The sequence below is a fragment of the Macrotis lagotis genome, chromosome X (genome assembly GCF_037893015.1).
Source record: "Macrotis lagotis isolate mMagLag1 chromosome X, bilby.v1.9.chrom.fasta, whole genome shotgun sequence".
In the NCBI taxonomy this organism is placed as follows: Eukaryota; Metazoa; Chordata; class Mammalia; order Peramelemorphia; family Peramelidae; genus Macrotis; species Macrotis lagotis.
In genome coordinates this window covers 259,542,606-259,566,586 of record NC_133666.1, presented here as the reverse complement: position 1 = coordinate 259,566,586, position 23,981 = coordinate 259,542,606, and the positions used below count along the sequence as shown (strand labels likewise).

The following is a 23,981-nucleotide window of genomic DNA, read 5'->3' as shown; positions in this document are numbered from 1 at the left end:
CTGTGGAAAATAATGTCACTCTTCTCACTAAATTTTTTTTGTCTTGGAAAATATGGTTATTCATAAAACATGTTACTTACATTAATATGTAAATATTTATTTTAAAATGAACAGTTAAAAATATCAGTTTTAATTTCTAATGTAGAGTTCTCAATTTTTAAGAATATAAAGGGGTTTTAAGTCAAATTTGTAAGATTAAGGACCTTTTCCAATTTGATAGCTTTGATTTCTTCTAAAAAAAGGACAGACAGTTATCTATAATAATATAAAAAAATGGCCCAAGTTACCAGTAATCCAAGAAAGGTAAATTAAAACAACTCTGAAGTACCACACCTGACATGCATTAAATTGGCTAACATTACAGAAAAGGGAAATGACAGATTCTAGAAGGGAATGTGGGAAAATTTCTAACACTAAATATATTGTAAAGATGTGAACTAATCCAACCATTGTGGAAAGAATTTTGGAATCATACCCCAAAAGCTATTAAACGTGCGTATCTTTTGACCTAGCAGTACCACTACTAGTTCTATACCCCTAAGAGATCAAAGAAAGAAGGAAAGGATCATTAGGTACAACAATATTTATTGTCGCTCTTTTTGTGGTGGTAAAGAATTGGAAGTGCAGGGTGATCATCAATTAGGGAATGGCTGAACAAATTACGGTATATGAATGTGTTGTAAACTGTTATGTGGTAAGAAATGATGAAAAGGATAGTTGAGAAGGCTGTGTGAACTGATACAAAGTTAAGGAGCAGAACTAGGAGAAAAATTTACACAGCAGTATTCTAAAGAGCAAAATTGTAAAGATAGTCAACTGTAAAGGATTTGGTTAACTGAGCAACACAATGACTATTATTGTATTCAAGGGATTCATGATGAAAAATTCTAGCTAGTTACAGATGTGCAAATGAAAGCATATTTTTTTCCCCTTTCATTCTTGCTGGATTTTTTTTTTTTAATGGCTGAAATTTGTCTGGTGTCACTTCATATTTGTGATGAATTGAGGGTGGGGAGAATGTGGAACTGAAAATAAAAGTGATATTTTAAAAAAATATATTAAAGAATTGAAGTAGTATAAGGGGAGCCTGAGGCCAAAAAGGTTGAAAACTTCTGCAGTAGGGAATTAAGATGATATGCTTTTAATTTTTTAAAAATCAAGCATGCAAGCATAAATTATTTTAGCATATATTGTATTTTTACTTGCTGGGAAGGAAAAATCATATTAAAAGCATTCTGAACTGTTGGAGAGTTTTCTCATCTCAACCACCCTCCCTTTTAAGTAACACTATTCCCACAAATACAGAATATTTTGCTAAACACAGTTTGATGGTCTATTTGTGTGGTGTCTGTATGTATGATGCACTTATGTGCGTTGTTCATATTTTAGATTAAAGAATCCTTTCAGATAAGTATTTTATCTTTCATCAAATTTTATGCTCACTTGTGTTTTTGTGTATAACTCATTTAGGTGTTATATTTAAAATTGTTTTACAACTGATTGATTTGATGGAATTCATATTTTCCCCAAAGGTAATTTTCATGTAAACTTTGTCTTGGCTACTCATGATAATTTATTGAATGCCAATGGTATTATGTGGTAATAAAAACAAATTTTAAGATGACACCTGCATTCAAGAAATTTGATAATCTAGTTTAAGGGTTAGTTAGTGAATTATGGAACTTTTTTGTATGGCCCATGACCTTGAACTGGATTTTTACATTTTAAAGTACAATAAAGCATTATTTAATACTGTATAAAGCCGCTCACGGGCCATTTGTGTAACTGACTTGATTTGGCTTGAGGTTCAGAATTTACTGACCCCTGGTGTAATTGATTACATTTAGCACATAGATAACTGGACCTGTGATTTCACTGCTGTAGCTTCTACTGGTTGTGATTGGTTCCTGCACTGGAACTCAGAACCAGTTCTTGATCCATGGTACCATGCTACCTCTCACACTTCACACACACACACACACACACACACACACACACACACACACACACACGCACATCTATCTAAATGAATATATCTATATTCTAAGAACTTGGAGAATGTGTTTACCAGGAAAGATAAATATAAGCTATTATGATCATAAATATAAAGTGATATTTAAGCTAATGGAAGAACTGGTTCATATTTTTCACTCCAAAGCCAATATAGTTTTTCTATTATATGATAGTTTAAGTATTAAGGTTTTCAACAGATTTCTTTCTCCCCCCCCTTGATTTCCTGATTGCCTTCAATATATTTTATTCAAGCAAATTTACTTAATATCTACTATAGCTAAGTTTTTCCTCAATGACCTTTTTATTCTCTAATAATTCATTTTTACAAAATGTGATAATTAAGGCACTGGTACTAGGACATTCTGATAAACTAAGGGGAGTTACACTCTTCAATATCTTTTATCTTTATTTTATAAGAAGTAGGCAGGAGACTTGGATTTTTCACTATTTAATAGTTTTTTTTGATCCTGAGCAAGGTATTGAACTTGAGTTTGTTTCCTCTTCTTTAAGACGAGGATAATTGCTTGCACTGCTTTCTTTTTTTTTTCTTTTTCTTTTTTTTTAGATTTTTGCAAGGCAGATGGATGGGGTTAAGTGGCTTGCCCAAGGCCACACAGCTAGGTAATTATTAAGTGTCTGAGACCGGATTTGAACCCAGGTACTCCTGACTCCAGGGCCGGTGCTTTATCCACTGCGCCATCTAGCTGCCCCAAACTAAATGTGCAAAAGTGTTTTGTAACTTAAATACTCTGTAAATTCAATTCATTATTAATCATAATTGTAATTAATTTGATCATATTGAAGCTTTTAAATTTGTTTCTGTTTTCAGTATCTTCAGGACCCTTCTGTTAATTTGCCTTTTCCTGATAAACCTCTAAGACAGCAGTTTTAAATATTTTTTTGATCTCAGGACCCTTATACTTTAAAAAATTATTAAGCCCCCCTTTGTTCGCTTAAGAATTGTGAACTTTTGTTTATATGGGTAATATATCAATATTTACCATATTAGAAATTGAAATTGATAAATCTTAAAATTTTTAAATTTAAAATTAGTGATAAACTGTTTTATATATTAGCACAAATAACATTTCAAAACAAAAATTAGTGCTAGTACTGTTGTTTACATATTTTTACAAGTTTCAGCAGATTTCTCATATCTGCTTTTGTGTTAAATTACATGAGGAAAAAAATCCACCTTGCAACAGACATATAGTAGGAAAAGGGAGGAATATTCTGAGTCAAATAATGTCTTAGTATTGCTATGAAAATAGTTTTGACCTCTGGGTCCTCTTGAAAAAGGTATTGGGGACCCCCAACTTTGAGAATCACTTATCTAGACTATTCTTATCTTGTTAATTATATTTCTTCTAGCCTCTGATCTTAATCTTTGTCACTCCTACTGAACCTTTTTCATAATAAATCTTCTTTAATAGTTTTGCATTTCTCAGGAAAGCTGTGATTTAGGTTAGGATACTCAAAAAGAACTTTTAATATTACCAGTAGGTGGCACCATGGGCTACTTAATTCATTCTTCTGTTATTAAAAAAATGAATATATTAATAGACCAAGATAGTTTTTTTTTTTTTTTTGGCTAAAGACATTTAAGAGGTTCTTATATGTCTGGTATATTTTTGTGTTTGTTGAATGAGTATTTGTAGAATGAATGATGAATAAAAACTGGAGGAGTAAGTTTAGAGATGGAAATACAATAAAGGACATTTCTAAATTTCTGAATTACCTCAGTCATTTGAATAGAAAATTTTATTCCAAAAGTTGATTGAAATTCCATTAGCTATAATAGTCAGTTAGTTCTTCATAAGCAACTACTTTTCACAACCTTTATTTTATTTGGATGTTGTTCCACTTACACATACTTTTCCTTTTTGAAGGAAATTCAGATCTGCAGATTATTAATTTGGAAAATCCTTAATTTTTTAGAGTTGGGGAACTTTTACAATCATTTACAAATTAGATCAATTTTATAATGATTATTTGTAGAATTTTTTGATATGTTTTTGTTTTTATAACATTATAATATTCATCCTTCCAGAATTTGACCCTACCTTGTAACAAAGTAAAATAGTTAAGCAAACCAGCAGATCTTAAGTGACCATTTCTGACACTATAGGCAACCTGAATTAAAGCACCTGAATTCCCTCATCTCTTGAGAATTCAAATATCATTCAGATATTTCATTATGTTTCCTGAGTCAATAAAATTACAGAATTTGACTTTGTTTTAGAGACTTGTTTACTTATAGTTAATGGTCCTAGCCTTTAAAATATTACCAAGGATCATTTAACCTCAAGATTAAAACAGTTTTTGTTGAATTTGAGTTGCTAGTGCCTTTTTAATTTTATTTAATTTTTTTAGCAGTTTTACCAAGGTTGCCAGTTATGGCAGAATTAACTGTGTAGACTCTTCTGGTTTTCCTTGAAGAAGGGGCAGGGAAGCTATCTTTGGGATTAGATTGGAAAGGAAGGGAGAGGAGTTTGGGTTTGAATTATTGGTTTGACTTCCTTTCTCTTTAAAACATAAAGACCTAGCCTGTACATTAATGCTCTGGAAGATTTAGTGAAATTCTTTGTTGTGAATGGGATAGTACATATTAATTGAGAGATAAACAGGTAAAGCAACTCAAATCTTTTCATTTTGATAACTTTTGCTAATGATTATGTTGCACACTTAAGTAGACGGAAATAGCATTTTTTTTTTTTGGTATTTTATGATCTCTGAACATAAATATAGCATTGTCATCCCAGGTCTGAGTCACTGGATCGGCCTGAACTAGGAGACTAGTTCAACCTATCAACTTTTGTTCCATATCTTAAGATTTCTGACAAGTTTACTACTTGTTGTGTGATTGCTGTTAGGTTATGAATTGTAGTAATAACTTTTTTTAATAGGTAGATACATAGAATTATATCATTTGCATTTTATTAAAATTATTTTTGAATATTTTGGTCCTTTAAAATGACTCATTCTTGAAATTTTTTTAACTCCTATTGATATTTTTATTAATTTTTTTAATGTGTATAATGTGTTCTAAGATTAAAAATATCATTATCAGGTTTCCATGGATCTCAATAGTGCCAGCACTATTGTTCTTCACGTCTTAACTCAGGCCACCAGTCAAGATACTTCAGTGTTGAAACCAGCTGAAGAACAGCTAAAACAGTGGGAGACGCAGCCAGGCTTCTACTCAGTATTGTTGGTAAGTTGGAATTTTTATCCTTTTTTGGCCAACAAAATACCTAGAACATTATGATTGACAAGCCATAGGAAAAGTTGACCTCTCACCTCTATGGGAATCTTAAGGGAGAGTTTGACATGTCTACAGTCATACATGTAACAAGTGGCAGATCATGGATTAGATACTATTATTATTTTTGTGTATTTGTAGTCCCTAGGTGTTTTAAAATACATTTCTATATTGTTATGTAGTCTTTCCAAATCTTTATAATCCTTCAGAAGAAAAAATGAAAAGCAGATATAAATTAAAATCTCTTATATAATATAAAAGTCTTAAGAATCTTAGAATTAAAGTTGCAATGACATCTGACCACCCATCAAAAGTAGAGATCCCCTTTTCTCATCCCTTTTTTTTTGTTTGTTTTGTTTTTGCAAGACAATGGGATTAAGTGATTTGCCCAAGGTCATACAGGTAGTTATTAAAATAAGCATCTGAGATCAAATTTGAACTCAGGTTCTCTTGACTCCAGAGCTAGTGCTTTATCCACTGATCCACCCAACTACCCTTCTTTTTCCCTTAACATGTATGGATAGCTTTTTCTTTCTTGAATTTTTTTTTTTTTAGGTTTTTGCAAGGCAAATGGGGTTAAGTGGCTTGCCCAAGGCCACACAGCTAGGTAATTATTAAGTGTCTGAGGCCGGTACTCCTGACTCCAAAGCCGGTGCTTTATCCACTACGCCACCTAGCTGCCCCCTGAATATTTCTGGTAGCAGAAATTTATTACTCTTGTGAAGTAGTCTGTTCCATTGTTTAATTGCTTTTAGATTAAGAAAGTTATTTGATCAGAAAAAAATGGATTCTATATAATTTTCACATATTTTTCCTAGTTCTTTTGACTTAGAGAATTGTGTAGAATTGAGTCTGTTACTTTTTCCTCTTACTCCTAATTTTTCTATACTTCATTATACATGTACTCAGTTCTTTCTTCTGTGCTCAGGGCACAGCCTTTGAGACTGATATGCAGCAAAGTATGGTTTGATTTTCTCTTACTTATGCTAATTTTAACCTAACAACACCAAGAAAACACAAGTGCTCCACCATGCCATCCGTATGTAGAACCATTGGTTGAGGCAAATGAAATTTTGAACACTATGGATAAGTTCACTTTACTTGGTAGTATGCTTTGCAAGGAAGATTGTCATAGATGATAAGGTTGACACACTAATTGCCAGAGGTAACTCAGTGTTTGGGAAATTCTGAAGGAAACTGGACAAGAGCAGAGTATCAGGCTGTTTACCAAACTGAAGGTCTTCAGAGCTATTGTGCTGAACCCATTGTTGTATATCTGTGAAATCTGGATGGTATAGACAGTGCCATGCCAGGAAACTGAATCATTTCCATTTGAATTGTTTTATAAAGATTCTGAAAGTTACTTCAGATGATAAGATACTGGACACTGAGGTCCTTCCTTTCCTAAAACTGAAATGCCAGAGCCTTCAAATTCTACTGCAGAGCATACAACTCCAATTGGCTGGACACATTGCTTGAGTGCCAGTTGTAGGTTTGCCTAAAAGCCTGTCTCATAAGAACTCAAACAAGACAAATGCTCATACAGGTCTAGAAGAAGCTATTCAAGGGACACTCTTAAGGTCTCTCTGGAGAATTTTGGAACTGCTTCTGAGACATGGGAGACACTGATAAAGGACTGCTCAGTGTTATGTGCTTGCATCAAGGAAGGCTTTGTGAGCAAAACAGAAATGGAGTAGCTCAGAAAAAATGTGAGATGGGCAAATTTATAGACATTTCCACTTCAAATGTTCATATGGATCATTTGTGCCCAATCTATAGTAGAACCTTCTCAGCTCATATTGGTTTGATTAGCTATAGTTGGACATATACTGTACCTTGACCAATCCCAACTTGGTGATATCATTTTGGTTCTTCTAAAGAATGAAGGACAACAATAACTCAGTTTTTTTAGTAGTTTAGTAGTTTTTCAATGTTTTAAGTTCTTCCTTTTTTCCCCAAGCAGTGTCAACTTTGTCCATCAATTTCTTTTGTATCTGTTATGACTCAGAGTACACATATTCATTTCTCTGTGATGTTCATATTGTTGTTCTTGGACATTTGGTTGTAGTCAGATACCAAGAGTATAGATCTAGATCGAAATAAACCAGAAGTTTGAACAACTGACTTTTGAACCATTTCTAGAAGGTAGTTTCAGGTCCAAATTTAACTTTGGCTTGGCCTTGATCCAGGGCTAGGCTAGATCATTTGAACCCACAATACTGACCTGTGAGGGACTTGTGCCAAGAACCTTTACTCAATTTAGTTTAAAAATATTTATTAAATACCTATTAAGTAGCTAGTGCTGGGCTTCAACAATTTACCCTCCAGTGATCAAGTAGCTGCTTCAGGGTATTCTATGGCATTTTCATCTGAAAATTCTTGTCTCCAATAATATTTCTTGGGTACCGTGTGTTTTTGTGGGAATATTTGGTTTTTCCTATGGGAAAAAAAATCTACTTAGTTCTGTGGCCTATCCTTTGAAGGAGGTTCTGATAAATAACAGGCTATTCTACTGTGAGGAAGTAGAAATGCTGAATATGGCATGTAGAATAAGAAATTGTATAATAATACCAGTCAGATGAACAGATCCAGTAAAATAATAAACTCAATAAATTCACTCTCAATTCTTTAAAAAGGTGATTTAAAAGTTTTCAGTACTGAACATGTGATGGTAATGAGGAGTTAAAAAAAGAACATCACATAACTCATGTGTTTCAAAATCCAGAGACTTTAATTTGGATCTCTGCCCAAAACTTTTAAAATATGTGTACATAACCTACTAAGTAGAGATCAAAGAGATTAAAGAACAGAACAAGAACCCATATGTACAAAAATATTCATATATAAGCAGCTCTTTTAGTGGTAGTAACTATCTGGAAACTAAAAGGGGTTCATCACCTGGTAGGAGCTGAATAAAATACGGTTTTTGAATGGAATGGATTCCATTTGTGCTCCTAAGAAATGATGAAGGTTTTAGAGAAACCTAAGAAGACTTATATGAACTGAAGAGTGAAGTGACATATATCTATTTTAATACTACCCATTGTTATTTGCAGAATATTTTTACAAACCATACTCTGGATATAAATGTAAGGTGGCTAGCCGTGCTGTATTTTAAAAATGGAATTGATCGCTATTGGAGACGTGTAGCACCTCAGTAAGTTTCTTTCCTTTTTTTGGAGGTGGGGGTTATTTAATGTTTTCTGTGATGTTTCATAATATTAAAAGTTTGATCTCTTTGGGATATTCAGAATAGGTAGAAAATTTTCTATTCTTTGAGTCTTTTATATTAGAATCCTAATAGAAAATCAACTATGAATTCCAACTTAAGAAAAATCAACTTATAAAACAAACTAAATTCTTCATTAGCTGTGTACTGATCATTTTGGGTTTTTATGTGATTTTTAACAATTCTCGATATCATATAGAAAGAAGATATTCTATTTGATCATTGAAATATTGCTTACCTACAAAGTATAAATGTATAAGTACAAATGTATAAAGTGCTTTTAGGTTACTTTGTCAGGTAATATGAGGTTTCAGGAACTTGGAAAAATCTGAAAGTGTTTTTGGATCATTTCTGTCATGGTTGGATCTTTAAAATAAATTTTCTATTGATATCTTTTTTTACATTACTTTGATTTTTTTGAATGTTATTTTTTCCAGTTACATGCAAAAATATTTTTCATCATTCATATTTCTGAAAATTTTTGATTCCATATTGTCCAACTCCCCTCCCATCTCCCCATGTCAGCAAGTAATCTGATTTGTATGTACAATTTGTAATGTAAAATCAAGATTAATATTTCCATAGTAATTTTGTGAAAGAAGAATCAGAACTAAAGGGAATAAAAGCCATGAGAAAAAAAAACCTATGAAATGTGTTTTAAAAAAGTGAAAATAGTATGTTTGGGTTTGCATTTAGTCTATAGTTTTTTTCTTTGGATGTAGATGGCACTTTACATCATAAACCTTTTAGAATTGACGTTAATCACTAAACTGCTGAGAGGAGCCAAGTCCACCATATTGTTGATCATCACACAGTGTTATTAATTCTCTATCACATTCAATACCATAATTTGTTCATCTATTCCCCAGTTGATGGACATTCTCTCAAATTCCAGTTCTTTGTTGCTACAAAAAGAGCTGCTATAAACATTTTTGTATGTTTTGTACTTTTTTATGATTTCTTTGAGATACAGACTTAATAATAGTGGTATTGCTGGTTCAAAGGGTACACATAGTTTTACTGTACTTTGAGCATAGTTCCAGATTGCTCTCCAGTATGGTGCATTAATGTCCCAGTTTTTTCACATTCCCTCCAACATTGATGATTTTCCTTTTTTGTCAATTTAGTCAATTTTATAGGTTTCAATTCTAAATATTTTTTAACCTCTCTCCCATCTAAGGAAGCATTCCTTATAACAAAGAATAAGAAAGAAAAAAAAGCAGTTCAGTAAGACTAATCAATACCTCAGTCAAGTTTAAACATATATGCAATGTTTCTTCTCCATAAAGAACTGCATCTTTTTATTTCTTCTTCATGGCTTAGCTTGACTACAAAAGTACATAGTATTAAGTTTGGTATTATTCTTGCTGTTTACATTGTTGTAGTCACCACAAGTGACTTACTGTCACTAGTCCTCCTGTTTCTGCTTTCTTCATTTTGTTTTGGTACATTTGATTCTTCCCATGCTTTCTTTTAGTCTCTTCATATTAATCATTTTTTACAAGTGATGTGTTGATTTAATCTTAAGCCTTCTCTAGAAATTATTCTAATAATTTGTAGTATTTTTGTGCAGTATTTGGTTAATTTCAGTTAAAAGATCTTTGAATACACTGAAAACAATTTCCAAATAGATTGGAAAACAGGTTGAATCTCAACATTAAACTCTGAAAACAATAACCAAACAAAAAATCCTAGATTCTATATTTCAGGATATAAGTACTCAGATCAATTAGATCGAGAAGACAAAGTTAAAGTAGAAAGGATCCATCAATCTTTCCTGAAAGAAACCCCAAATCGAAACTATCTAGAAATGTCACAATAAAGAGCTTTCAAGTCAAAGAAAACTTACTAGAACCCACAGAAAGAATTAACTATTAAGGAAACACAGTCAGAATCACATCAGTCTATGTTGATAATCCTCAAAAGAGAGAGGAAAAAAAGGCTTCTAACTAAAAGGCAAAGTAGACATAAGTTTGAAATAAATACAATAGAAAATATGGGCAACTTTGTATAGTAAACTAATGTTTCTTTATTTATCCAGTACATGTCAGTGTGGACCACTTAACTATTGCATTTTTATAAATGTTTTAGATTTATATTATTGATTGCAATATTTATAAAAGACTTACATTATATTATACAAGATTTTAAAAAGTTGCATAATTATATTATTTACAAGTTTTAAAAATTATAAAATTTATAAAAAGTAATTATATTTAGATGTGTATATTTTAAAAAATTGTTTAAATATTTTAAAAATATTTGAATCTTAACAAAACATGTCCGGTTGGGGAAATAAATGAAATATTTAAAATTATTATTTAAGCCTAATATGATTATATTTTGTGTAACAGAATTATCCTATTTTCAGACTGTGTTAGTTTTAGAAGAATTTGGTAATTTTAGAAATTAGTGATTATATGGTATTGGGCTACATATAGCTCAGTTGTTCCCTAAAATGATTTTTCTTTTACTTTTTCCAATTGCCTTTTAATTGTTTCTTGACCCATTTTTTTTGGATTGTGGTTGGATAGGTAAGAAAAGTTGTTCAGCTCCTTATGAGTGACTTTGTTAAAACAGAATATATTTTAAGTTTCTGGTTTATTTCAATTTATTCTCAGAAGGGAGAATTGTATAATAGATCAATATTTTAAACTTTAAAAATCTGAGTTAAAACATTTATCTGTTAAGTGGAAAGCTTTGTATTCTGAAAACTATAATACATTCATGCTAAAGATGAATGTTTGAGTAACATTCCTAAAAGAGGAAAATATTGACACAAGTGTTAGTCTCATGATTAGGCTTCCTTTGTCAATTAGAAACCATTATTCAGATTACATTTTTAAATTGAATTGCATAAGTATGTATGAATTTTGCATATTTTGCATTTTCTAGTAAGATATGCTGCTTTTTAAAATATTTTCTTAAATAATGAGACTTCTGCAAAGGCATAGGGGTCATTTACTCTTAGCTTTATTTTCTTTCACAATTTGCTGAATCTAAATGAATGGTTTGAATTGTGTTAATTTCTCTTTTAAGTAGTTCAGTTTCTATTTTTAGCCATAAAGCATTTGATCAAAAGTGTAACACTGGCTAATGATAACAAAAAGCCTGTTCATAAATTGTGATTGGACTTCTGTTTACATTGCTATAAGACAGTTTTTTTCACATTAATTAAAATTGTGAATATTTTCCAAAGATGATATTTGGTTTAAAATGTATTTTGCAGTCCTGATGAAGTCATAGTCAAGGAATATATTGATAGAAGAAAGAAGTTGCAACGCATAGAACGATCTTTTTTTCTTTTATTTAATATTTTATCTTTTCCAATTATTTGTAAAGATGGTTTATTAAAATTTTTTTTATTTATTTAAGGCAATGGGATTAAGAGTGGGTCTTTTCTCATTTTTTATGATCTCTTTGGGATATAAACCTAGTTGTGGTCTTTGCTGGCTCAGTGGTTATGCAGTTTTATTGCCTTTTGGACATAGTTCCCATATTGCTTTCCAGAATGGTTAGATGAATTCACAACTCCATCAACAATACATTATTGTGCCTATTTTCCCACATCTTCTCCAACATTTGTCATTTTTCTTTTCTATCATATTAGCCTGTCTGATATGTGTGAGGTGGTATCTCAGAGTTGTTTTAATTGGCGTTTCTCTAAGTGATTTAGAGCATTTTTATATGACTATAGATAATTTTAATTTCTTCATCTGAAAATTGCCTGTTCATATCCATTGACCATTTATCAATAGATTGAATTTAAAAAGCTCTTTCAATATTAAAACCCTTCACTTTGTTCTTTACTCTATCACTTCCTGTTTCAACTATTTCAATTATGATGTTTACCAGAGCAAACTATTTTTATGGAGTGGTAGAATATATACTTTTTTTTATCTTCAAAATCTCTCTATTCATTATTGAAGATAGGGTACTGAGGGGAATTAGAGCAAGGGATGTATGAAGAATGAAGTTTTCAAAGTTTATTGGTTTTTAAGTAGGAAAGATTTTTGTGTGAAAGCAGTGAAAATCTACTGTGAATTGACACTTGGAAAATAGTTTGTTGATTTTACGTTTTTTTCAGTTATTAGGATCATAGCCTATTTTATTAACATCTGGAATGTTAAACTTGCTTTAGACTTTGGAAATATTGTCCTGCACTTATTTGCAAATGAGGAAACTTGATGTCCAGAAAGAGGGAGTAGTTAATGAGATTTATATACAAGTGCTTCATAATAATAAGGCCTGTGCTCTTTGTATAATTTTGTTTATTAGCAATTATTGGGGAAAATAGGATTTGCTTTTCATAAATTTTCCTTAAGACCAATTTTAGGAAATAGATGTGTTCCAATAAAATGAGAAAAACTTGTCCCCACTCTATTATCAACAAAAAACATTATCAGAAAGTGTCAGCACTTATCATGGTGCATGCCATATAGTCAGCACCTAATAAATGGTTCTTGATTAATTATTAATTACCATTGATTTGCTTTACTATGTTTTTATCTTATCATTTTTTTCTACAGTACTGTTTAATTGTAAACAGTATTCATGCATAGCTAAAGAATGTTTTTAGTTTCTATTAATTTATCAAGCCTATATAAACAAATAGAAACATTACCTCATTTTATTCAGCAAACATGAGCACTTACTCTGTGGAAAACATGTTTTTTAAACTTAACTGTTAAATGCTATAAAATTGCAAATATTGATTTATACATTTAGTTAGTATCGTTTAATGATAAATACCCCCCCCCTCTCGTTTAATAGTGCTCTTTCAGAGGAGGAAAAAGCCACATTGCGAGCAGGACTCATCACTAATTTTAATGAGCCAGTAAATCAGGTCAGTCAAGAAATGGTTGCTGATTAATCTTTCTCTTTCTTGGGTGGTTGCTTTTATTGGAAAGTACTGGACTTTTTGTTAAAGAAGAATTTTTTTTTAAAAGAGCTTGTATTGACAATAGAAATTAAAAGTGTATATAACATCAAGTTGCATTTTTTTTTAATTTGTAAAGATTTTATTTGAGTTTTGAGTTTTACAATTTTTCTTCCAATCTTACTTCCCCCCCCCCCCCCCGCCCCGGGAAACAATCAACATCAAGTTGTATTGAATTTTGTCAGAAAGTTTTAAAAAATTGTGGTTTATCTAGTTTGTTTAAAATATATCAATCATTCTGACTACTAATGACTTAAATCTCAGGAAAAATATTTTGGGGGATTTAGGTTATGTTGTGCCTGTGACGTATTCTTGGTTAATTTAAAAAAAAATTTCTTTAAGGAAATGCCTCCGTGAGCAATTAAATTCCTCTAAAAATCATAATTCTTAAGTGACTTGCATGTAATTTTACTTTAATGATTTGGTAATTTGGAAAATAAAATCTCAACATTATGTGAATTCCTACTGGGCACTTTTACTGAAGCCCTACTCATAGGTTAGAACTTTTTTCTTTCCTCTGGGTCCATTTCTCAGTACAACAGTCAGTACATCTTGTCCTAAATTAGATCATAGTTATATAGCATTGCTTAGAAAACCACTTTACTCTGAACTTAATGAACACTAAAAAAAGAGAATATTTCCATATACAATTAGAACAGAAAATAGGATTATATGTGAAACCACAAATCTAAATAATATAGCATTATTGATTAGTTCAGCTGTTTTTCAGTCTTGTCTCACTCTTCATAACCCCATGTTGCATTTTCTTGGCAAAGATACTTGAGTGGTTTGCCCTTTCCTTCCCCAGTTAACTTTACAGTTGAAGAAATGAGACCAACAGGGTTAAAGTGATTAGCCCAGGATTACATAATTTAGTGTCTGAGGCCAGATTTGAATTTATAAGGATGAGTTTTCCTGAGCAATGAATATCTTATCCACTTGCCATCTAGCTGTCCCAGCATTATTGATCCCTGACATTTAATGTCCTTTAAATGAAGTTGGTAAATGATAAACAGAGTCCTTTATTGTAAACATACTTCATTTTGTTGAATGCACAGCTAGCAGAAAAAAAATGCAAATCGGGAGAATATCCTTTTTATTGCCTAAATTAAGACTGCAATTTTCAGTATTCAGTTGATCTTATCCATTTTTTTAAAATAGATTGCCACTCAGATTGCTGTGCTGATTGCAAAAGTTGCGAGATTGGATTGTCCCAGACATTGGCCAGAACTGATTCCTACTCTTATAGAATCTGTGAAAGTCCAAGATGATCTTCGTCAGCATCGAGCATTGCTTACATTCTATCATGTCACTAAGACTTTGGCATCCAAAAGACTGGCTGCAGACCGGAAACTCTTTTATGATGTAAGTAAATGAAATCTAGATATGAAATTTATTACTTTGACTAAAAAAAAACTCACTAGATAGTATTTTAGTAAGTTGCTTGCAAATTTTATCTCATGGAATGATGTTGCTTTAGTTGTCTGACACATGATCTAATTCTTTGAAGTTTTGTCTCTAGGACCATCTCAATTATGAAATCTGATTGTCTGTTTACATTTTTTTTGAAACAGCACAACTAGCTTGCTAAATGTCTTGTTCTTATTAGTTATGCATAGTACAAATACTTAAATTTTATCTTGTGTGTAAGATAGAACAGAAAACTCTTATCTACATAAAATCCCTTAAATGTTTATTTGCTTGAAATGCAGTAAACCATTTTTTTAAGTAAAAATGTATGCCTCAATCTGAATTCAGATACCATCAATTCTCTCTCTCTCAGGATGGATAGCAATTTTTTATCATAAGCCCTTCAGAGTTGTTTTGGGTCCCAGCACTGCTGAGAAAAGCAATGTCATTCACAGCTGATCATCCTGCAGTATTTTTGTTACTTTGTATACGATATATTTCACATTATAAGTCTTTCCAGGTTTTACTGAGAGCATCCTGATCATCATTTTTTTTATAGCAGAATAACATTCCAACATATATCACATTTTTTTCAGCCATTTCCTGTTGAGTCTGGGGGAGGGAACTCAGGCCGACATCAATATGATGCATAAGCTGGTTTGTTTATTGATCACAGGATACATACTTTTATACTCTACATTTACGTAACCAATTACATAAGTGTTTTAGCAAGCATTTTTTTCACATGCATACCTTGTGTATGTCTTAGGTGATTGTTTTGAGAACCAAACAGTGTTTTGATAAACAGAGTGAAGATAATTTTGAGAACCAAACAGTGATTTGATAAACAAAGTGCAGAAGGTAATTATCTCAGAATGTGCTATCTATCTAGCTCAGACATTCAGCTACTCCCTTATCTAAGCTCTGAAGTACGTCTTGCTGGTTAAAGCACATAACTATTTCTGTGTTAACCCTTCATAGCTCTTAGCCTGGAACACATAGAACACCACAATTTCCCATCTAATGTGTATTCCAGTTCCTTGCCACCAGAAAAGAGCTGCTATAAATATGTATAAATATACATATAGGTCCTTTTCCTAATTGTCTTTCTTCTCAGATTCTGGAATACAGAACTACTAGTGGCATTGCTTGGTCAAATATATATGGTTTATAGCGCTTTGGACATAGTTACAGACTGCTTTACAGATTGATTTAATCATTTCAACCTCGAACAATACATTAATTTCATGAAATGCAGTAAGTTTAAAGTAATAACATCACTTTAAGTGGAAATTGCAGAGTAAGACATACATTTTTGGATGTGGCCAGTGTCCATAATATTTTTTGCTTGACTATTCATATTTGTCTTAAACCTCCTCAGTTTGGTGATGAAGGAACATCAGAATCAGAAAGGTTAGTTTACTGGTTACATAGGAGCTGGAACTTGAACCTGCATCCTTCTGACTCTAAGCCATAGCATCATAGACTTAAAATTGGAATGACTTGGAGGCCATCACTTAAACACCCTCATTTTACAAAAGAGGAAAATGAGATCTAAGGAAATTAAGTAACTTCCTCAAAATGATGTAGGTAGTATGGCATCTGAACTCAACTCTTAACTCTTGATTAGAAAGAATCAGTGCTGTTTCTATGGTGAAATACTGCCTCAAATCCAGTTCTTTTCCTTTTTTAATTTTTAAAAAATTATTGATAAATTTGCTAAAAACAAAATTCCATAAGAATTTTATAAAATATTTTCTCTCAACAGTTCTGAAAAACAATACAAAAGAGTGCTCAAGATTCTTTTCATTGTTGCATATTGGGGCTGCTAATCCTATTGTGCCTTGCAGCAAGTCCTTGGGCTCTATCAATATGCTTAACACATTTTCATTAGTCCATTTTTATTAGTTATTTATTAGTTATTTTGTTATTTACTTGTGAGTCCTGTTATATCAATTCAAACAAATCAAAATTGTTTTTGAGGAATAGCCTTCTGCAGTTTTATTTTATGTTTGTACTTGTCCATGCCATATTTGTTTTCTTGATTTTAGACTCTTGTATTCATAGGTGAAGTTTTCAAAATTACATCTTTATGAAATTTAATTTGCTGATGAAAACTTTAAATCGACTCTAGAGGGGAATGTTCTGTTGAACAGGACATGCTTTCCAAGATCCAGAGACCAGTCCTTGGTTAGACAACAATTATTCATGATGAAGGAAGAAGAGTTTAAAGAATGATTGGTTTGAGTTTTAGCTACAATAAAACTTTCCTTTTATTTAAGAACATATACAACTTCCAGAAGCTGCTTTGTTTAAACTGTCTTTTAAAATTGTATTTGGTAACTGGGATAATTCAATTATTCAATGCAACTTCCTTGTGAGTCAGGAGAAGTTCATGTGAGCCTCCCCTTAAAGTTTTCTTAATCTCTTTATTGTGTGACTAATGGGCTCTGTTATCTCAGAAGGTAGGTGAGAAATAAGAGACAAAGAGAAATAGATTTGGTAATTCACCTAAACCTGGACTTGTGGACATGAGATTATAGGGATGGAAATCTAAGATCTAGGAAAACATGTTTTTTGATCTGGGATATTCCAAAGCCTAGCATCTGACTGTAGTGATATTTTGGAATTAAGAGTGAACCAGTTGAAATCATTAAACTTGGCAGCCCAGTGGGTTCTGGTCTCTGTGAAAGGAACTAGTAGGGTTGCAAATGGCAAATCTTGGGTGCTAAGGAGATTTGTCCAGTAAGATAACTTCTTATATATTTAATTAAGTTATCTAGTCCAAAATCTTCAATTAACAGATGAAGATACTGAAGACGACAGAGGCTTAGTGATTGCCCAAGATCATATAAGTTATAATTATTGTAGCTTGGATTGAAATCCATGACCTTTCTATCCAGTAGTCTTTCTCCACCATGCTGTGCATATGTTGGATCTAGTTACTGTCATGTATTACATACTTGAAACTAGTTTCTTGCTGCTCAGTGTGTCCTACTAAATTGTTATAACCCTGCTCTCCCCCCCTCCCTTCCATACACACATATTGAGATTCTTTTTAGGAGAGACAAATTTAAAAAATGACAGTTGAGAGGTGATTAGCATTTCTACTAGTATAGATCATATATCATAGATTTAGATCCCTAAGGAAGGAACCTTAGAATAAATCTAGTCCATCATCCTCATTTTCTCAATGAGGAAATACTCCTTTGTCCAAAATTAGATAGGTGGCAGGGTTACAATTAGAATTGGGGTTCTCTCATATTACAAATCCTTAGGGAAGACAGAGTAGGATGAGGGAAGTTTTGGAGGTTGAAGAGTGTAATGCAGGTTCAGGAAAGGATAAATCATCAAATGTGCTTGTAGTAGGTGTTTAAATGGAAGGGCTCTGCGAGATTTAAAGCAAGGCAAACAAAATGCATCAAAATCTAAGTATGGCAAGTACCCTTTCAGTAGGGAATGTGAGGAGACTGGGATTTTGGATTGGAGATGTTGCTTTTTTTCTTTTTAGGTAGTTATATGACCAGAGAGGTACTTTAGAACAAATTAATCCAGAATTATTATTTAGAGTGAATTTGATGTGTGAAATATTGTCTCATTCTTGATTGGAAATTTGTAACCAGAGGTAAGGGAGAAATTGTGTGATTTGGTAGTCAACAAAGAGGTGGGTGATAAAGAGAATGAATGAGGGCATTTATCAAAAACAGAAAGAAAATAGCAGAGGGCCTTGTTCAGCCTCTTGTTTATTAAATGGAAGAAAGAATTAAAGAAACTTGGAAAAGAATTTGCAGTGAAGAAGTAGAAGAATAATTTCAGTTTCACAGGAACCAAAAAGAAGAATAGAGTTTCACAATGGAGAGATGTTTGTTATCAGTGTCAAAACACTTCACAGAGGTCAAGGAAGAATAGAGTTGTTTTCCTAGATTTGGAGTCAGGAGACAGGAGCCAGGGGGACTAGATGACTCTGGGTAAGTCACTGATCAGTTTTGAGCCTGTGTTCTCATCTGCAAAAATGGAAATAAGAGCACTAATCTAAAAGGGTAGATGTATGGATCTAATAATATGTAGAAGGCTTTGCAAACCTTAAATTATTATATAAATATTAGTTATTATTCTTAACATTATTGAGAAAAGACCTTTGGGTTGTGATGTTATAGGTGATATTTTAGAGTAGCTTTTCCCCCTTCCCCAAGGTAGGACAGAAGAGGTTGACCATGGATATAGACTCCATTTTTTAGGAAATCTGGCAGTGAAAAGATGAGAATTTATTTTTTGGGGGGGGGCATATAATTAAGGCTCACTGAAATCTTTGAAGATTTAATGAACTAATTACTGTGGTTGCTGTGATTTAGTATTTTTACATATAGCTTTGTAATAAAAATATGTTTATGATGGTTATTGAGGTCTATTTTAACATGTTTAGAACAATTTATATCTTAAAAATTATAAACATTTAAACAGTTACTCTATGCCAAAAAAGACCTCCTAATATTTATTGAATGCCTATCATATGCAAAATAAGTAAGGGAAGACACATTTTTAAAAATACAGGAAGGATTGCTGGCCTCATGTCACCCTTGATCTAGTTGAGATTAAAAAAAATTGGCAAGAACCTTTAAAGATCATGTTTCTTTCCCTTTCAAAAGCATGACATGAAAATAAGTAGAATATTATGATTACTGAATGCTAGAATATTTTGTACCTAGAGTACAAAAATCAGCAATAAATACTAGTTAACTGATCAAGTAAGTCTTATAACAGTTCAGAGAAGAGGGAAAATGTATAGCTTGGGTGAGTAAAAGATAGACTTGAGTTGGACCTTTTAAAATGGATAGTATTTATATGTGGAAAATTAAGGAAATGAGGGGACATTGTTTATGGGGGTGAATCAATGTAAACAGAAGTATGTTGATGAGTGGAAAAGTGTAAGTTACGTTTGGGAGAAGCTAAACTGATTGTTTGGATTGGAGGAGTTGGGGCAGATTTTTCAAGGTCGATGTGAGGAGTGTGTGATTTATTTGGTAGTTAATACTTTGCTATTTATCTAGAGTGAAAGATTACCTGTGACTAGCCTCTTCTCTTGGTAATCTCTGGCCCAACACCACACGGCTAAGTAAGTGTCTGAGGTCGGATTTGAACCCAGGTACTCCTGACTCCAAGGCCGGTGCTCTATTCTAGTCATAGAATCTTAAGAGATTATTTCTATCTCCTGTAGGAATAGTGTCATGTCTTTGACAGGTGATTATCTAGTCTCAACTTGAAATCTTCCAGGGATGGAGAGCTTCCATCTTAGAAGACAGCCTATTTTATTTTTAGGCAGTTCGAAGTTTTAGATATTTTTTTCCATAATTTTACTGAAAAATCTTTCCTGACTTATGTTAGTATTCTCTTGTTGATGTTTTTATATCTGCTGCTGTACCAGAATCTCAGAAGATTTCAAGTTGCCTTAGACTCCAGATGTTTGTGACAAGATACATTTAGCAAGGGTGTGTAAGGATACTTCAGCACATTAAAGGAAGCTCTTTTGGAGAACATAACAAGTGTCATGCAGGATGGGAAAGCATGCATGAGTTTTGTGGAGAGCATCCCATCCCTCCATTGAACATTTGAGAGTTTGTAAAAAGCTCTTTCTTCATAGTTAACCCGTGCCCCTAATTTTTAGAAGCATCTCATAACTTTTGAGAGTCATTAAGGAAACATAGGAAATAGACAAAAATGATCTTTTTTTCCTTATGGTGATATTATGTCAATTTTTTAGAAAGAATGCCCCTCTGTGTTATCAGTCAATCAGTCAATAGGTTTTTATTCAACACTTAGTATGGAAAGTAAGCATTTTTTGGTTGAGAGGAGTTAATTCCTTTGGTAGTTCCCATTATTATCAGATTTTTTTTTTGGTCAATAAATGTTGTTATAGCTAGGAAGTTTGTAATTTGTAAGTAGATAATGATCTATTCAGATATTCTGTTGTATAGCAGATATGCTCATAAGTGATACAGTCGTAGAATCTTTTTTTAATTATAAAGATTTTATTTATTTTGAGTTTTACAATTTTTCCCCTAATCTTACTCCCCCCCCCACAGAAGGCAATTTGCCAGTCTTTACATTGTTTCCATGCTATACATTGATTCATATTGAATGTGATGAGAGAGAGAAATCATACCCTTAAGGAAGAAACATAAGGTATAAGAGATAGCAAGCTCAGTCAATAAGATATCAGTTTTTTTTTTCTAAATTAAAGTTAATAGTCCTTGGTCTTTGTTCAAACTCCATAGTTCTTTCTCTAGATACAGATGGTATTCTCCATTGCAGACAGCCCCAAATTGTCCCTGATTGTTGCACTAATGGAATGAGCAAGTCCATCAAGGTTGATCATCACCCCCATGTTGTTGTCATCAGTTCATGCAAATCCCTCCAGGCTTCCTTGAATTCCCATCCCTCCTGGTTTCTAATAGAACAATAGTGTCCCATGTATAGTCATATAATCTTTTTTCTTTAGATTTTTCAAGGCAATGGGGTTAAGTGTCTTGCCCAACACCACACGGCTAAGTAAGTGTCTGAGGTCGGATTTGAACCCAGGTACTCCTGACTCCAAGGCTGGTGCTCTATTCTAGTCATAGAATCTTAAGAGATTATTTCTATCTCCTGTAGGAATAGTGTCATGTCTTTGACAGGTGATTATCTAGTCTCAACTTGAAATCTTCCAGGGATGGAGAGCTTCCATCTTAGAAGACAGCCTATTTTATTTTTAGGCAGTTCGAAGTTTTAGATATTTTTTTCCATAATTTTACTGAAAAATCTTTCCTGACTTATGTTAGTATTCTCTTGTTGATGTTTTTATATCTGCTGCTGTACCAGAATCTCAGAAGATTTCAAGTTGCCTTAGACTCCAGATGTTTGTGACAAGATACATTTAGCAAGGGTGTGTAAGGATACTTCAGCATATTGCCAAGAGCTGATGTATACATGTAAAATTGCATAAATTATATCATTAAATGTAAGTAAAAAGATGGGCAAATGTTCTAACTAGACTGAAGGATAATAGCTAGGCAACCTGAGAGCTTTACTGTTATCTATGAAATATTAAAAGAACTGGGAGTTATTTTGCATTGGTTAGGAATTATGAAAGACATGGCTAAATCTGGTACAGAATAAGAATATGCATCCAGCAGAGATCTGTATTATACATTATTGGAAAAAGGAAAGTTAAGAAAATGGTCATTTTTTGTTTCTTTGTTCTCTCATCAGAAACTTTAAATGTGAAATTAGTTTGAAAACCAATTTAGGCAATCTATTATAAGACAGATTAAATCTTTAGTTCTATTTTTATAAATTAGACTTTTGTTTTAGGATTTGAATGTCGAATTGCTTTTGGATTTTTAATGGTTATTCTGAAAAATCTTATTAACTTTTTCTAAAAATAAGCAAGTAATTTTTCAAAAATATAAAAAAAACCTAGGTAATTCTACTTTTGAGCTATTTTGAATGGGGAATTAAAATATTACTTTCATAAAAATGCCAGTGTTTTAAATTCAAATAAATATACCTTTTATTTCCAGAATATCTGAAATATGCATGCCACTGAAAGAAGATAACATTTTTGAGGCTCATGACCCTGAGTTTGAACCATTCCTGCCAGGATACAAATTTCCTTGGGAAGGCACATTCTTAAATTTCTGGCTCTCTACTGCAACACAATTTTGTGTTATTTGTATGTGCTTTGTTATCAAAAATGGATTAGAATTTGCTAATTTTTTTAAAAAGAAAAATAAGGAATTTGTTGAATAGGAAGAATTGTCCCTTCCTAGTAATCAGAAATAATTTTTAAGTAAATACTATGCAAATATTTCCTTAGAAGAAAATATGAAAGAATGAATTTAAATCATTATAATATGAACTACTTGGATCAATCAGTCAAATGAAGCTTAGTATAATCATAAAAATTGTTGTCATTCTAACAGAAAAATTTTACATGTTACTAAAAAAAATTCATTTGAAGTCAAATAGTGGTAGTGTTTCCACTTCATTCTTGAAATTTTCAAATTGAAAAATGCTGATACTTTAGATTTTTAAATCCACAGACATCCAGATGTTTATGGCAAATTATTTGAATTATTTTCTTCTAAAAGAAATTTTCTTCCCTATATTGGAGAAGAAAATTGGGAAAATTAACTTCTTTTTCCTCTAAGTTAAAAAAAAAAAGCAGAACACATGTTTTATCTTGCCAAGACAGTCAAAAAATTAAATTTTACTTCCTCTTTGCTCTGGAGTCAGAAAGAGCTGAGTTTAAATATGGCCTTTGGATACTTAACTGTGTTACTTTGGGCAATTCATGTAACCTCTATCTTCCTCAGTTTCCTCAATTGTAAAATGGTCATCCATATCCCAAAGTTGTTTTGAGGAGCAAATGAGTTAATATTTGTAAAGTGCTTAGCATAGTACTGGTACTTAATAAATGCTTGTTTCCTTCCTTACTTTTGGAAATAAAAGATTCACTTAATCCTGAGAATAATTAGAATGATTAGAAGCTGATTATAGACAGGTCAGGAGTAGAATCCAAAACACTTGATTTACTGAATCCAGTGTTTCTTCTATGCCATGTCTTTTCATTTTTTTAATTTTTTTTTCTTAAAGCTACTGTTAATATTTTAACAATAGGCATCAGTGAATTTCTTATACATTTTTTTAAATTTACAAATAGCTCAGAGTATCCTTTTAAGGTACATGGAATTTGGTAGTGGTGATACAGACTTTAACCTCAGCTGCTAGGGAGTGAAACTTGGCATATTTCTTGAGTTTTGGAGTTCTCATTTGCAGTGGGCGATGCTAATCTGGCAACCACACAAAGTATTAAAACTTTGAGCCACAGACAGGAGGCCACCATGATAAAAAACAACATAGCAAAAACAGGAGCTTTGAGCAGGTCAAAGATCCTGTGCTGATTTAACAGTGCTATTTGGTGCTGAGTAGCTCCTGCATGAATCTACAGCACAGGTGAGATAGGGAGATTAGTGTTTTTTTTTTAAACTTTAAGAATTTTTGACTAGGGTTGTTATTTTTGCCCATCACTATCCATTACAAATTCATCAAATCCTGAATCCAAATATGTGTCATCATTTGCACATGCTCAA

At 32.3% G+C, this 23,981-nt stretch overlaps 1 protein-coding gene across 2 annotated transcripts in view; it reads left to right on the top strand.

Moving 5' to 3' along the window:
- Positions 1-23,981, top strand: part of IPO11 (importin 11) — a 196,945-nt gene that overhangs the window by 13,932 nt on the left and 159,032 nt on the right. For both annotated transcript variants that reach the window (XR_012471534.1, XM_074200996.1), the window contains exons 2-5: positions 5,084-5,227; positions 8,332-8,432; positions 13,278-13,350; positions 14,605-14,808. Coding sequence is in view for 1 of the 2 variants with exons in the window: in XM_074200996.1 (XP_074057097.1) it covers positions 5,090-5,227; positions 8,332-8,432; positions 13,278-13,350; positions 14,605-14,808 (516 nt within the window). In the remaining variant the exon portion in view is untranslated. The remainder of the gene's footprint in view (positions 1-5,083; positions 5,228-8,331; positions 8,433-13,277; positions 13,351-14,604; positions 14,809-23,981) is intronic.